At 38.9% G+C, this 15,688-nt stretch overlaps 1 protein-coding gene across 5 annotated transcripts in view; it reads right to left on the bottom strand.

Annotated features, from left to right (window-relative positions):
• Positions 1-15,688, bottom strand: part of CD47 (CD47 molecule) — a 73,324-nt gene that overhangs the window by 13,018 nt on the left and 44,618 nt on the right. Inside the window, exons 6-10 of one of the 5 annotated variants that reach the window (XM_060770662.2) lie at positions 15,454-15,549; positions 11,998-12,093; positions 6,784-6,815; positions 727-751; positions 54-81 (exon numbers count right to left, since the gene is read on the bottom strand). In XM_060770662.2, coding sequence (XP_060626645.1) covers positions 56-81; positions 727-751; positions 6,784-6,815; positions 11,998-12,093; positions 15,454-15,549 — 275 coding nt within the window. In that variant the 3' untranslated portion in view covers positions 54-55. The remainder of the gene's footprint in view (positions 1-53; positions 82-726; positions 752-6,783; positions 6,816-11,997; positions 12,094-15,453; positions 15,550-15,688) is intronic. The other 4 variants (XM_067466642.1, XM_060770665.2, XM_060770663.2 and 1 more) reach the window with 4 other exon arrangements.

Below are 15,688 nucleotides of genomic sequence, written 5' to 3' on the forward strand. Positions count from 1 at the left end.
AAAAATGCCTGATTGAAAAATATGACCAATAAATGCAGGTGAAATATACTCACCATCATTCTAACATCACTCCTTTTGCATCTTTGAAAAATGAAGCAAATAGTTGTTAGATAAGAAAACAAATAAATAAAGAACAATGATCTTAGTAAAGGTTAGATTTTAGGATTGTGTTTCAGCATGCTAGAATTCCATGCATAGTGGGGGGAAAGTGAAGCGTTATCACTGACATGTCTTCCCAATTACAATACATTGATGTGCCACTTAAATTTACATCAGTCTTAGCAGGGTTTTTACCTTAGCCAATTGGATCAAATAAGTACATCAGAGATTCAAAGGCAAGACACACAAGGAGGAAAGTTTTACCTAGCACTCTCCCAGAAATCCATGCACCCCATGCAGCAGACAGTTCACCATCTCCTTTCTCTTTCATAAAGAGATTGGTTGATTAGTCCCTTTTTGTAAAGCAATTTACAAGTTCAAAATATGATTTATCCTAAAACAGAAAGCCAAGCAGGACAGAAGTCCAAACTAAGAAGGATTTCTCTGTCAATAAATATCTCCTAGTACCCATGATTGCCCATTAGCAATCTATGAAGCATCCATGATTTAAGGCCATGAATTTTACATTATCTTGTATAAATATCTGTTCAGACTGAGTCAACACCCTACATAAATCAGCAAAGTCAAGACCCTAAAATAAAGTACAAAATATCAATTACCACCTACCATTAAGGGATTCTTCGACAGCTTTCTGTAAAATATTTAAAATATATAAAGCCTTCATGTCTAGCTTGGATCTCCAAAATTAAACAATTCTAATAGATATATACAATAAATAGTGATTCTACAAAACAAATAGAAGAAGCAGCAGAACATTAATAAACTTAGTAACAGTTTTAGTTATTTCTTGGTGGTTACTGACACCAAACCTGCTGCTCAAAGGTGCTCTATTAAGCCTCTATGTACAACTTGGCTGAAATACACAAAGCAAAGACAACCACCACATTTAACTGGCCTGTGTCTATATGCAACACTTTTACTAGTAGCAAACTACCCACAAGCACCCCCACCCTGCCATTCCAATTCCTTTTATTAAAAAAGTCAATAGTATGAGGACTGGGGCTCATTGGCTCAACACATTAGTGGTTTTAGCGATTATGACACAATTAGTATATAGTTCTTTGTTTTTTAAAACAGAGAAAGGACACAAAGGCTGAAATTTTTTATACACTCAGAAGAAACTCTCACTGAACTCAACTTACTTTTGGTAAAAAGTTATTAACAGCAAAATATTTTAGGAGCAGATATAATTCCGAAACCCAACACAATTCCATCTATATTTCTTTCTACTATGCTGTGTCAGAAGCTTTTCCCACCAGTGACCACATTGTCAAATACCAAGTCCACCATCCTAAAAGAATGTTTAATTAACCACTACAAACAGGACAAGAAACTGAGCACTCGAATTAGTTTAAAATCTCTGCGAACTGGGTATATTTCAAAGCACAGCTATAAACTAATATAATGCATTTCATTACATGCCAAATTGGTATGCAGTGTTAATTGCATAAGTTGAAAAAGAGAAACAGAAGTCGCTTACAAGATTACACTGGTCAATAATTTTTTGGGAATGTTTTGTTTCCTCCACAATTTTGGTGGGGTTTTTTTTTCATGTCAGAAGCAACTTGAGAAACTGCAGGTCATTTCTTGTGTGAGAGAATTGGCTGTCCTTGACACTGCCCAGAGGACACCAGGATGCTTTACCATCCTGTGGGAGGCTTCTTTCATGTCTCTGCATGAGAAGCTGGACCTGACAGATGGGAGCCCATCTCACTGCCTGATTCAGACCACCGACCTTTCAGTCAGCAGACCTGCCAGCACAGGGGTTTAACCCATTACGCACTGGGCCCATCTACAATTTTGGGTAGCCCACATGTTAATTGTGTGGAGTGCTAATTACCCACATTAATGTGGGCTATTCTAAAAAAGAAAGAAATTTGCATCAGAGGAGAACCATAGACAATGTATTTTGTGAGCACAGTGGGAACACTTCCCACTTGATAATGTATCAACAATTAAAAACTCATCAATTATATATCTGAGAAAACATCTCCTTCCCATCATGAGTCTGTCTGGATCTTGATACTGATAATGGAGGCTCTCATCCATTCAACTCCATCTAATAAATGTAGGTGGCATGTAGCTCATGCAATCCAGCAACTCAGTTACACTAGTTCCTTCCACTGTTCCCACCTCTTTCTAGCTGCTTTTACTACATCCTTTTACTACTGTTTTACAGCTGAGGATGTTTTATTACTGTATTTTATTGCTCAGAAAAATTGTAATTGTATACACATCTTTTTTATGGAGCCCCCGGTGGCGCAGTGGGTTAAAGCACTGAGCTGCTGAGCTTGTTGATCGAAAGGTCGCAGGTTCGATTCCGGGGAGCGGCGTGAGCTTCCGCTGTCAGCCCTAGCTTCTGACAACCTAGCAGTTCGAAAACATGCAAATGTGAGTAGATCAATAGGTACCGCTCCGGCGGGAAGGTAACGGCGCTCCATGCAGTCATGCCGGCCACATGACCTTGGAGGTGTCTACGGACAACGCTGGCTCTTAGGCTTAGAAATGGAGATGAGCACCACACCCCAGAGTCAGACATGACTGGACTTAATGTCAAGGGACTACCTTTACCTTTACCTATACACATCTTTTAAATTTAGAAAACCAGTTTAACACTAGCTAGAATTGTCCTTTTAAACAGGTTTGAAAATTTAGTGCTGTTAGCAATGATGCAGACAAAACATGACTACACCATAGTTTCAGTCAAGAGCAATGGAAAGGAGAAATTCAGAAAATGTTCCTGCACCTAACACCTATTAAGAATCTAATATATGAACTAAAAGATAACATTACTGCTTCTTTTGTAATCCAGAACAGCATGGATTTAAAACCAAGAAGCTTACATGGCAGATCAAAGTCTGCCCTTCATTGACAGGAAATTGGTAAGGGAAAAAGAGGTCATGATTTTAAAAGAATAGCAATGAATACAGTTTGCAATTTGTTCATACTACCAGAGGAAAAGAGAAACTTCAAGCGAAGTTTCAGGTCTGACAGGTGAAGGAATATTAGAAACATCTATGCTTCACTTTATTTTTCAAATATACTTCAAGAAACATATATCCTGCATTGCTATACATCATATAACAGATTGAGGGGGGGGGGGGGAATCCAAGTGCCTGAATACCAAATACAAATAAAGGAGATGGTGGATCATGTTCTGGTGAGAGCTCTTCAAACTGTAAATGGACCCTGTATACTCTTGGCCCCTTGCTCGCCCCTCCACAACCTTTTCAGCACATAAGGGAGAAAGGTAGATGCCAATGCCTGTTTCAAGGTACCTCTACAACTGAGGGGTCATTGCTGACACAAGGAACATTTAACCATATGAATACTACCTACTGCCCAAAGTTGAACAGTAAGTAAATTGACTACCCTATAAGTTGGTTGCAGGAAGGAAAACTTGACAACCATCTTTCAGTCTTCAGATGATCTAAATATCTGTAAATATTGAGGTAGCATAAATTAGAAAAAAAGAAATATGATGTGGCCTTAAACCAGTATCTCCCTTGTAAAAAGTGTAATTGAAGCATATACAGATAGATTTATTTACCATCCTGCCTTTTTCCCGGGATAGGACCAGATACAGCATTATACTCCTCTATTTTCACCAAAGACTCTACAGAAGGCAATTCAAGACAGCAATTCCTATAAGTATTTCCCTTCTAGGGAAGGGACTGTCTCAAAACAAGTGAGTTTGGATGATAAGACAAATCAGATTTTAGCCCTGGCTAATCAGTTAGGAACAACAAGCTAGTACCCCATGTCCAATTACTCTTCTTTGGCTCCTACTGTGAATGGAGTCAAGTAAACAAGCCCCAGCTTATGACTTCAGTTGTTTGCGGAGAATTAAATGATAAGAATTGGTTGCTTGCCTGTAACCATGTTTCTTCAAGTGGTTATCTGCGAAATTCACGCATATGGGTTTGCATGTGCGGTGCAGTTCGGAAACTTCTAGATCTCCAGAATGAAATATTTTGGCGGTAGCCCTGCCCACCCTTCACACATAGTCTAAGTAGCTGTTAGAAAGGCTAAGCCTCAGTTCCCCAGCTGCTATGGCCAACAGCTAAGGACAAGATGCATGAGAACAGCAGGGAGGATGGGCAGGGATGTGTGAATTTCACAGATCACAACGTGAAGAAACATGGTTACAGGTAAGCAACAAATTCTTCTACTTCGTGCTGTCTGTGAAATCTCACATATGGGTGACTAGCAAGGTACCCGCCTTGGAAGGTGGGTCATGCCAGTGAAGAGAAAAGCACGGTTCTACCAAAGGCAGTTTTCTTCCAGTTTGTAGTGGCTGGCAAACATGAGAGGAGTGGACCATGTTGCCAACTGGCAAACGTCATCTAGAGGGACTCCATGCATAAAGGCTTGTGATGTGGTCATCGCCCTGACCGAGTGAGCTTTGACTTCCTGTGGTGGTTGACAGCCAGTGAGTTAGGCCAGGTGAAAGGTTGCTGTGATCCAAGAGGAAAGACTTTGCGAGGTGACTAATTGAACCAGAGCATCTCTGCAATATTTGAGGAATAGTTTTGGTGAATTTATATGAGCCAATGTCCTGTATACATAGAAAGGCAGCACATTTTGCACATCCAAGCAATGAAGAGTCACTTCTAGGGCAGAAGAGGGATTTTGAAAAAGGCTGGTAAAGTGAAATCTTGGCACATGTGGAAGTGGGAGACTACTTTTGGTGGGAGGGTAACATCCATGCGAAAAGCCAACTTATCTTTGTGGGAACAAAGGTATGGTAAGTCTGCTCACAGTTCACACAATTTGCTGGCACGTCTAGATAAAGTGACTGTGATAAGGAACACCGCATTTCACAAGAGAAAAGCCAGGTTTCCAGAAGCCATGGATTTGAATGGCAGCTTGGAGAGTTGAAATAGAACCAGTTCCAGGTTCCATGCAGGGGGCAGGGATGTGACTGGTGGATGTATGTTTTTGGACCTCCTGAGGAAGAGCTGAATGAGAGGGTCCAGAAAACAGGATTTTTTCCCAGCTTTTCTGTGGCACCAGGAAAATGCCCCAGGTAGCATCTTAGGGAGGAGATAGAGAGTCCTTTTGCAGACAGATGGACTAAAAAGTCTAGGAGCGCTAGCGTAGGAGCAGTGATGGGATCCTTGCAGATGGCCAATTCTCTCACAACAGGAGCGACTTGCAGTTTCTCAGGTTGCTCCTGACACAACAAAAAAAAGTGATGGGATCGAGACCCCATTGACTGAGAAAGTGGATAAAACTTGTAGGTGTATGATCACTTGTAGGTGTATGATTTTTTTTGGTTGATGCTTTCTGAGCAGTTTTGATTATTAGTTTTGCTGCTGTGGAGAGGGACAGGATGACTGTATTCTCCAAGCAGTGAGGCAGAGCAATGACAGGTCTGGGTGGCGTACTAGATCTGACATCAGATGGTCGGGGCTGAGCGGGAGATGAATGAACTCATTCCTCGAGGCCTGAAGGAGTGGCCTGACAAGGCCACTACTGAGTGGCTAGGATGCAGACTACCTGACCCAAGATTACCTTTGTCAAAACTTTGGTGACCAAAGGTACTGAAGGAAAAGTGTACACCAGGCCTGGGGACCAGGTGAAGAGGCATCCCGAGATAGTTGCTCGGCGCAGTCTGGTGTAAAGTATAACACATTGTGCATTCAGAAGAGACGCAAAGTCTATGCTAGGTTGGTCCCAGCAGTCAAAGAGAAGTCGAGCAGATTGAGATTTCAGATACCATTTATGATTGGGAGCTTGTGCCCTGCTGAGAGAATAGGCCAGTATGCTCTGTTCTCCTGGAAAGTGAAGGGCGAGGAGGCATATTCCCTTAAGAGATACACCAGTGCCATATGCGCATGACCAAATGGAGGAGCTTGTGCGAGTGCATTCCCCCTTGTTTGTTTATATAATATTTCACTGTGGTGTTGTCCAATAGGAGCTGCACCACTTTTTGTTGCAAGAGAACTTCAAAAGCCCTTAGAACTTTTTCTATTGTCAGTAGCTCCAGAAAATTTATGTATGCGCAGACAAATCTATACGAGCAATTTCACAGAAGAACTCCTGGTTCTAATGTCATCATGTATCACAAACTATCGAGTGTATGTTTAGCCATTCCCACCTGCAGAAGGAGCCAAGATGGAGTAATACACAGTAAAACAAGTTTCTTCAGAGCTCTGGAATATCATAGCATCTCAATACAGCCATTGTGTCAATCCCCTGAAATTTGTTTAATAAATGAACTATAACTAATTTAGCAATTTAGCTAAACCACAGCTGAACAAGTCTCTCACCATATCAGGGCTCAAGCCATCACACAGAATTTATCTTGCATGGATTAACCCTATTTCATTTCCCCCTAGTTTAACAGTTGTTCCCCACGATAGATGGACTTTAATGGTTCCAATGAATGACTGATCAAACTGTAGGTCAGTCCTTATTTTGCAACATTTGTATATGGAATGAGGTGAGAAACGGTATTGTTGGAATAGCTTCTTAGAGTTGAAATAAGAATGAGGCAAATCAAGGTTGAATGGTCTCATCACTAAAATCCTCTAGATAGCCAATGAATGGACTTTGCTTGCTACCAACCTGGTTCCAACCAGTTGTGAAAGGCTCAGCATCTCATTACATATCCCCTGAGCCATCTAGTCACCCCAAATGCATTCATTTTAAGCTTACCCTTGGAGGCTGATGATCTCTCAAGCTGGAACCTAGGATTACAAGAAAAATATAGAAGATATTTTCTTGCTGGTTATGCAAAGTAGATGAATCTGATTACTACTAAGTTATAAGATCAAGAAATAGTTTCAGCTTCATTGCCCTATCTGAAGGCTTTCTGGTCTGTTTCCATCTTTAAAGAGATTATATCACAATAGTCATCCAAGGTGGGGAAGAATGAAAAGTAGTGAATACTGACAAACCACACCATTCAGGATTTCAAGAACTAGTACAGGGTCAGTCCTGCAAAGACTTGCCTTCATACCAACAAGACTATCTAAATACAAAGCCTTTGTATATTCAATGAAAAAAAAAGATAAAATCTAGGATCAAGCAGCTCAGACAATTTCCTCTGAATTTATCTTGTCTATGCTCTGCTTTCAATGAAAAAAATCACTCTAATTTGCTACGCTTGAAGAGAGGAAAAGACCTGAAGAAATGGAACAACTGGCCCAAGGGTGCTACCAACAAATGACCCTTACTGAAGAGAGCTAAGAACATATATTGGGTCTGGAGCTGCCATTTAACCATTTAATTTATATCTCACTCAAGAACAAAACAGTTATGCATACAAACAGGTTCATAACTGTTGGAATGCACAATATTATTAACTATCTTCAAATCAACTTCAATCTTAAGGCAGTCTCTTCCGCTCCCAAGTCACCCTATCTTCAACAGCATTGCTAAGATCTTGGAACAGTCAGGGCCCTGGTTTTCCTGGTTGAGTCTATGCCTCTGGAATGCTGTCTTCTTCTTTTCCTATTGCCTTCACTTTACCAAGCATTTTTGGTCTATTTCTGTTATGGAAGTCATCTCTTCTCATATTATGAAGAAGGTACAATAGCTTCAGTTTAGTCATCTTGACTTCAAGGGAAAGTTCAGACACAATTTATAACATATCTATTTGAAATCAAAAATAAAAGCAATATAGCACAATTTTAAGAGCCCTTTCAACAGCTAGTCTGTTGCCACAGCCTGATTGAATAGAAAAAAAATGTCTCTGATGGCAGGACAACAGGAAGACCAAACGAACCTCCCATGGGTCAGATTTCTAGAGTAGAGGAGAACTTGCTGAGAACATCCTTGCTCATGTCCATTCCAGACATGTGTATTCTTAGGTGTGAAAAAGTGCAGCTTGTGAATTACATGCAGCCATCCAAAGCCATTTAAGTCCTCCATGTCCCCACTCAAGTCCTCCAAACCGTTTTGTCAAAAAATGTGGTGAGAGGATGGTTAAAAACAAAATGCCTGATATGTCTAGTTCTAAAAAGGGTTTTTTTTTTTTTTTGCTAAAAAGCACCCATTTTAAAAACATAAAACCTGCCCTCATGGCCCCTAGGGGATGTAATAATTCACAATCCCATGGTGCCTCCCAGGATATGTCTACATTTCATGGTGTCTCCCAGGATACATGTAGGCTGCACTGCAGTCAGCGAAGGAGGCCCTCCTCTTGATCTCACCCCTGTCACAGGTGCGGTTGGTAAGGACGAGAGAGGAGGTCTTCTCTGTGATTGCTTGCTGTCTCTGGAACTTCCTCCCCAAAGAAATAAAAATGGCACTCACCCTCCTCTCCTTTAAAAAGCTCTTGAAAACACACTTGTGCACCTTGGCGTACAGAGAGGAGGAGGATTAGGACATTTCAGTTCCACTGGAATGCTGGCTAACCTATCTATGTACAGCTATGGTACATGAGAAGGACAACCTTGATAGCCATTTTAATATATTTTAATTGCCTTTTCTAGGATTTTCTAGGTTGATTTATCTTATTAGTATAATTAGATTTATTCGATTATTCATATTTGGTCCACATTTTGGTGTTAATTTCTCTTTTGTCACAAGTCCATGGTTATTTTTGTATTACTCTGTTTATTTTTAAATATTTGTATTTCAGTTGGGCATTGAATGTTTGCCTTTCTTGTGTATAAACCATGCTGAGTCCCCTCAAGGAGAGAGGGAAGTTTATAAGTAAAGGTTTATTATTATATCATTATTATTAATTAATGCAGTCTGACACATTAACTATCATGGCTCAATGCCATTTGGAGTTTGGTATTGGGGTTTGGTGAGACACAGCAATCTTTAGCAAAGAAGGCTAATGATCTTGCAAAACTACAACTCCCATGATTCCACAGCATTGAGCCATGACAGTTAAAAGTTATATTAAACTGTATTAATTCTACAGTGTAAATATACCTCTAATCTGTTCCCTTTCCCGTTGCCCACCACTGCCTGTGAGGGTGGTGACTAGCCAGTCTGATCTGGTGAACCATTTATTTCTTATTTCAACTAAGGTGTAATCTATCATGCTTCTTGAGTGGCTACTAAAAGGGAAAGCTGTAGCATGTGCATTGTGTGCTTGAGAGAAAGACAGACAGAGATCAAAATGTCACATTCAGTTGGCCACCCTTTACCTTCACCCTCCATTTACATTTCCTTCTAGAGCAGTCAAAGTTAAAAAAAATAAAAAGAGTTCTCTTGACCTTCAGATCTCTGATTGCTCATTCACTCAAGCAAATCACCATGGAAATTACAGTCATCAAATGATGTAAGTGGATGTGTGAACCAGTCTTTGGTAAGTAACTGGCTACTGCAGCCAGTCAAAATTATGATCTATAATTTCTTCATTTCTGCTGGTTTTAGTTTTGTTTTATTGTGCTGCAATTTTCATGATGTGAATTAAATGCCCCTTTAGGCACTGCTATTTATAATGGAAAGATGGCATATAAATATCTTCAAGCAAACTAAAAATGGACAGTTTCTAGCAGGTGGGGAATATAAAAGTAATAATTTTTTTCCATAAAGCCTGGCCTAATGTATTTTTATGGTCTAAGCAAAGCTAAGTTTAAATGATAATTATGGCATTCCAAAAAGGTTTAGAACTAAATGAAAACCAAAATTAAGTTCAATTTAGAATCAGAGATTAGATATTTTAATAGTTGTATATGTTAAAGTGCCTTCAAGTCCCCAGTTGACTAACTGCAATCTTATGACTTTCACAATGTTTTCTTAAAAAAGGAATTCCCAGAGGTGTTTTTTCCCCAGTTTCTTCACCTGAAATATAGCCAATATCTGGTATTACTTGGTGTTCTCCATCCAAGTACTAACCAGAGGTAACACATCTTGGCTTCCAGGATCAAGAAGGATCTGGTGACTTCAGGGTTTTTTAAATTAAATAAATAATTGCAATAATGTGGATTTCCAGAAGTAGTAAAAAGGCTCTCAAGGTGTCAGATGCTTAGGTGACCTGAAAATCCTCTGTGTGTCAAGAATACATAATAAAAGAGAGGCCAGGGTAAATTTTTCTGCTCTGTGAGGTGAGAATAATAATCTGTCTTGTTGGGAAATTCAGGTTATCCAGGAATACCCTGCAAACATCTGAATGGTTGAACATTCTTTACCAGCATCTTATAGAACTTGGACATTTCTAAAACTATGAGAACTCCACGCAACTCCCATATTTGCTATAGCCCAATGCAATGAAAACAATTTAACCTGAATCAAGTCTTAATTCAGTCAATGGAGGTACTTTTAAACAGATTGATTTCAGGGTGCACATTTAAATACACGTAGCTATGGCCCAGATTTGCAGTCATCATCATTGCTTTGTACTCTTACTAGGCCTGCACAGAGGAGTTATACAGCTCAGCACATTAACTTCCAATACTGAGCAATCTGCATATGAATGCTCAATTCAACATAACTAGAATTTTTTAGAGGGAAAAAAGACCCTTGTTGCCATTCAGTACATTTTTGCAGACATTTGTTTGGTTTGTCTTCGTGTTTATTCTGTACTGTATTTGAAGTTTTACATTACAATTGCTAATTTCCTGTTATGATGAGCGGCATACCATGTGTTATCTCCTGCTAACTAGAATATGCTCCCATGCAGTTTGATCTGTTCTTTTTCCTTTCCACCTTTGAGCCTGTGGCTCTGCCTTATCCTCTACCCTACAATTGATGCATGAATAGAACAGAATGCAAGCTTTTATTCTTCTCAAAATAACCTACTTCTTACAGCTTTTCAGGAGTCCAACCCTAAAAACACCATCAAACATCTCCCTATTGTAAGAAAAAAAAGTCCACCCCACGTGAATATTTCCTATTCTGATGCTTCAAGATCACATTAGACCCAAAGTGATATGGGGTAAATGTTAACAAGTTTGCTACTAACAGACAAACAGCCAGACACAGACACATACACAATGCAAATTGCACAGGTACCCCTTCTATACAAAGTGAAGAATCAGTGTTCACAGCTATACGTGCATACAGTCATCAATTGTTTTCATGTAGAACCCAAAAACTTAAGATGAGACTTAACTTTTATAAGACATACTTATATAGAGAAAGCTATGTGGTTGACTGGCAAATTGTAGTATGAATTAAAGTAATAATTCCCTTTAAGATCTGAAGGCCTATGAACAACATACTATACTATCAATAGGTCAGTAACAGGTTATGTGCTTAATAGAATTCTATTTCAGCGAGTCTTCATTTTCTCTTTGGTAGCTTATTAAATTATACCTTTTGTGAGAGAACTCTTATGCATGTAGGAGAACATCACATATAAAATAAAATTCCTTTAGATAGTTTGTATATGAAAATCCAATTAGTTTCTTTTCAAACATACATAGACAACAACTGCCTGGAGCTGAGAGAAAGTTTTGTTCCATGAAAGCCTACACATTTTATATTTAAAGAATTTTTGGATATAAATGCTACATAAATGGGATCATGTACATTTCTCATATGCATGAAACACGACAGAATTCATGATTTGTATTAGACCACATGCAAGCTACCCCATAAATATCATCTTACTTGAATATACAAGCTGATTTTGTTCCCAATAATAAACATCAAACATTTCCTGTTTCTTCTTTGTTCATTTAAAAAAAATGGAGGCAACCGACAGAAAGGAGAGTTATGGTCTCCAATCAAATCCCTGATGTCTACAGACAAAGCAATGCAGAGGTACACCTTGCCAGTTTCTTTCACTCATGTCAACCATCTCAAATGTCCCAAAACCTTTCTTAAATAGCCCCACTTCCTCCCCCACAAAAATCCCTACTGATCAATCAACACATCAACACTCATCAAGAATATTCTCTTCTGAACATTCAAGAATTAGTTGATTTTAAAGAAAGAACTTCAAGTATAATTTAAATTACTTACCACCAATAACAATGAGATAAATTAGGCCAATTGCTGCTACAATGTCAATAATTGCTAAGCCTGCAATCATGATAGAACCTTGTTTGGGAGGGCACGCTGTTTGGAGGGAAAAGGGATATTTAGGTCAGCATTTTAAAATTCTATTTTTTAAAAAAGCTCATGGTTTCAAAATGAAAACATTTGTAATACAACCATTTCCTTGGCTGCTGATAACTACTATGTAGAGCTTCCTGATTATGAAGCTCTTATACGAAATTCTATACAGATACAGGGCTGAAAGATGCATAGCCATCTTGGAATGCAGAATGACCTTTCTCATGCCTGTACTGTAATGTAAGGGCTGAGTAATTCCTCAAATATTAAACTGCTTTAAATTATTTTTGCATGACTGTGCCTGACAGTTACAAAAGTGGTTTTCTGAATTACTTAAAGTTGTACATGATATCTGGGATGCAATTTTATGCAGCAATAAGCCACAGCTGAAATTCTCGTTACAATGGGATGTAGTTACAATGAAGGACCTCTGTCTTCACAACTATGTCTGCTAATGCCATTCCCTCTAAGCATACTTCTTAAGCCACGCAGTGCCGCCAAAGTATTTCAACGTGCTTCAGATTGGGTAAATGGGAGATGATTACAGAGCTCTCCAAGTCATGGGGCTCTATAGAACGGAGAGCTGGAGAGATCACTAGGGTCCCACCACAGTTGCTTATTGAAATGTATCCCACACCCACAACAGAGATGCAGTTGTCGCCTCCCAGCATCCTAATCACCAGTGAGTGGGGTGCTGTTCAACTTAACAACTGTAAAGATGAATTCCCAAAGTGAGGAGATTGTACATCTGTCCCAGTTCCGATACTATGATAGCAAAAATTGGGCTCTCAAGCTTCTCCCTGAGGAGTTTAACAGCTCTTTTTCCCCATTTTTGACTGACGACTGATTTCTGATACTGCCAATTTTGTGTTATTTTTTGTTAATGTACCAATCAAATGCCCTTGTCCTTAATTTTATAACCAATATAGTTCCTCCCAAAATGTAATGTAGTATTAATTACATAAGTGAATATTTATAATCCTTATTGGAAAAAGCAGAACCTCCTTGAAGCAACAATTAGGAAAATAGTTTTTAATGAAACCTACTTCTAATGCTTTTGAATATACAAATGGAACATGATCATATGGTAATATCATTTCTCAAAGAACATGCATTCAGCAATATTTCAACATAACACGGTTACATATATAAAAGACACAAATGATTTTTTTTTCAAAAACAATTAACCTTCTTGAAAAGTGGCAGATTAATTTCATTTTCACCTTAGAGAAAAAATATTCAAATTAAGATAGGCAATCTGAAGTCAGTGTGGGGAGACTGTATTAAGAACCCCAGCCCCAAAGAAACGTAAGCATCTAGGAACCCTCATATACCAACACATATACATTTGAACGTGAGTAAACTTTACAGCTTGTTTAAATCTAGAAAACTTTTGAAATGACACTGGCTATAAGTATGATAAAAAAAAGCTTTGTTCAATTCCAGGTATCATAACAGAAATTTAAGTACACCTATACTTTCTTGATAAATACTTCCTCTACTAAGTCTCCCAAGCATGTGTATTTATTGTCTGTGTACATGTAATCTCTGTTTTAAAAAGCCTTGACTAAAAATTGTACAGCAGAAACAGCATTCCCTGCTGATCTCATATGACTTAAAAAGATCTATGGAATCCACAGGAACCACTGCAGCTGTGAGTTGACTGCATCTTCTAAGCAAGATAAAAGGTAAGCGTGTCTAGTAATTAAAATACAGCCAATTTACCAAACACTGAAGCTTTAGGCACAAGGCAATAATTGCTCTCTTGCAGCTAAAGCCAATTCATAGCATTTGGCTCTCATTTTTAGATAGCTTTCCTTATTTTATACATTTTAGTTCATTTAAAAAGCCTTGCAGCAAATATAGTCTTGTTTAGTTTGTTTGTTTGTTCTAAGAGCCTCAGTAAGCAGAATTTCACAGAGGCATGCTCTACTCAACATAAAGTCAAACAGACATGATTCTATCTGTATACGTTCGCTGCAAAGATATCTACAAAAGAACACAAACAATAAAGAAGTCTAATATGCCATCAGTACTATAGGATGAGCCCCTGGTGGCGCAGTGGGTTAAACCCCTGTGCTGGCAGGACTGTGCTGGCAGGACAGGTCGCAGGTTAGAATCCGGGGAGAGGCGGATGAGCTCCCTCCTCAACTCCAGCTCCTCATGCGGGGACATGAGAGAAGCCTCCCACAAGGATGATAAAAACATCAAATCATCCGGGCGTCCCCTGGGCAACATCCTTGTAGATGGCCAATTCTCTCACACCAGAAGCGACTTGCAGTTTCTCAAGTTGCTCCTGACGCGACAAAAAAAAAGTACTATAGGATGTCCATCCTTAAAATGGCATTAAAATGACATGTTCTCACCACACAAAAATATTTTCCAACTTTTATACATTGTGATGAAACATACAGTATGTCATTTTGCAAAAGTTTAATATTAGTTAAATAGTTAAATGGAAAAGGTTTCCCCTTGACATTAAGTCTACTCATGTCCAACTCTGGGGTGGTGGGGCGTGGTGGTGGTGGTGGTGGTGGGGGTTGGTGCTCATCTCCATGTCTAAACTGAAGAGCCGGCATTGTCCATAGACACCTCCAAGATCATGTGGCCTGCATGACTGTATGGAGTGCTGTTACTTTCCCGCCGAAGCAGTACCTATTGATCTACTCACATTTGCATTTTTTCGAACTGCTAGGTTGGCAGAAGCTGCGAATAACAGCAGGAGCTCACCCCATTCCCTGGATTAGAACCACAAACCTTTTGGTCAGCAAGTTCAGCAGCTCAGCAGTTTAACCCGTTGCACTACCGGAGACTCCATAAATGTGTGAAAACTATAAAGCTGTTCAGTTTCCTCATCTCTTGGATACATGTGTATGTCACATACTAAGGTTCTAAATACAAATTAAAACAATTGCAAAAAGCCAATGCTTGAAAAAGATGGTTTTGCTCCAGATGTCCAATGGCCATGCTGGCCAGGAGATTATGGAAGTTATAACTGACTTTTCCAAGCTCTGTAAAAGCCAGCAGCAGTTTTGGAAGCATCTTTAGAATGTGCAGCCTGTAGAGTTAATAATTTAAAGCAAACCTATTTTAAGCCCAAGCTCACAAGATTCAGGCTGCAAGGCAGAGACATGATGATGAAAATGTAACACCAACTTCAGGCCAATGTTTGTTCATGAGATAAAACAATATTAAATGTACTCAAAGTTTCTCTTCTTTGAAAACCTTTATGGATTTAACAATGTAGAAAAGTTTTTTTGTAGGGTACTTGTCAGTGTGCTACATGACACCTCTTGAAAATAAAACGGTAAGTAAGTTCTTCACAGCAAAAATTCAAGAAATATTATAAAATATATTGCTTACCTAGCACACACAAACCAAACCCAGCCACGGCAATTATATATCCAATTGCTTTCAGGAATACCAAAATAATTGCAAACAGGGGTTGCTTCTCAAAAACTAGAGAAACAATAATATATTATTAAGAAAAGAATGGTGAGAACCAACTGATACATACATGGAAACAAAACAAATAGAGATGTTTTAAATATTCATTTAAACTGGGAGAAAATGTGTCTTATATAACATGTAGGGCAAG

The sequence above is a fragment of the Anolis sagrei genome, chromosome 3 (genome assembly GCF_037176765.1).
Source record: "Anolis sagrei isolate rAnoSag1 chromosome 3, rAnoSag1.mat, whole genome shotgun sequence".
Classification (NCBI taxonomy): Eukaryota; Metazoa; Chordata; class Lepidosauria; order Squamata; family Dactyloidae; genus Anolis; species Anolis sagrei.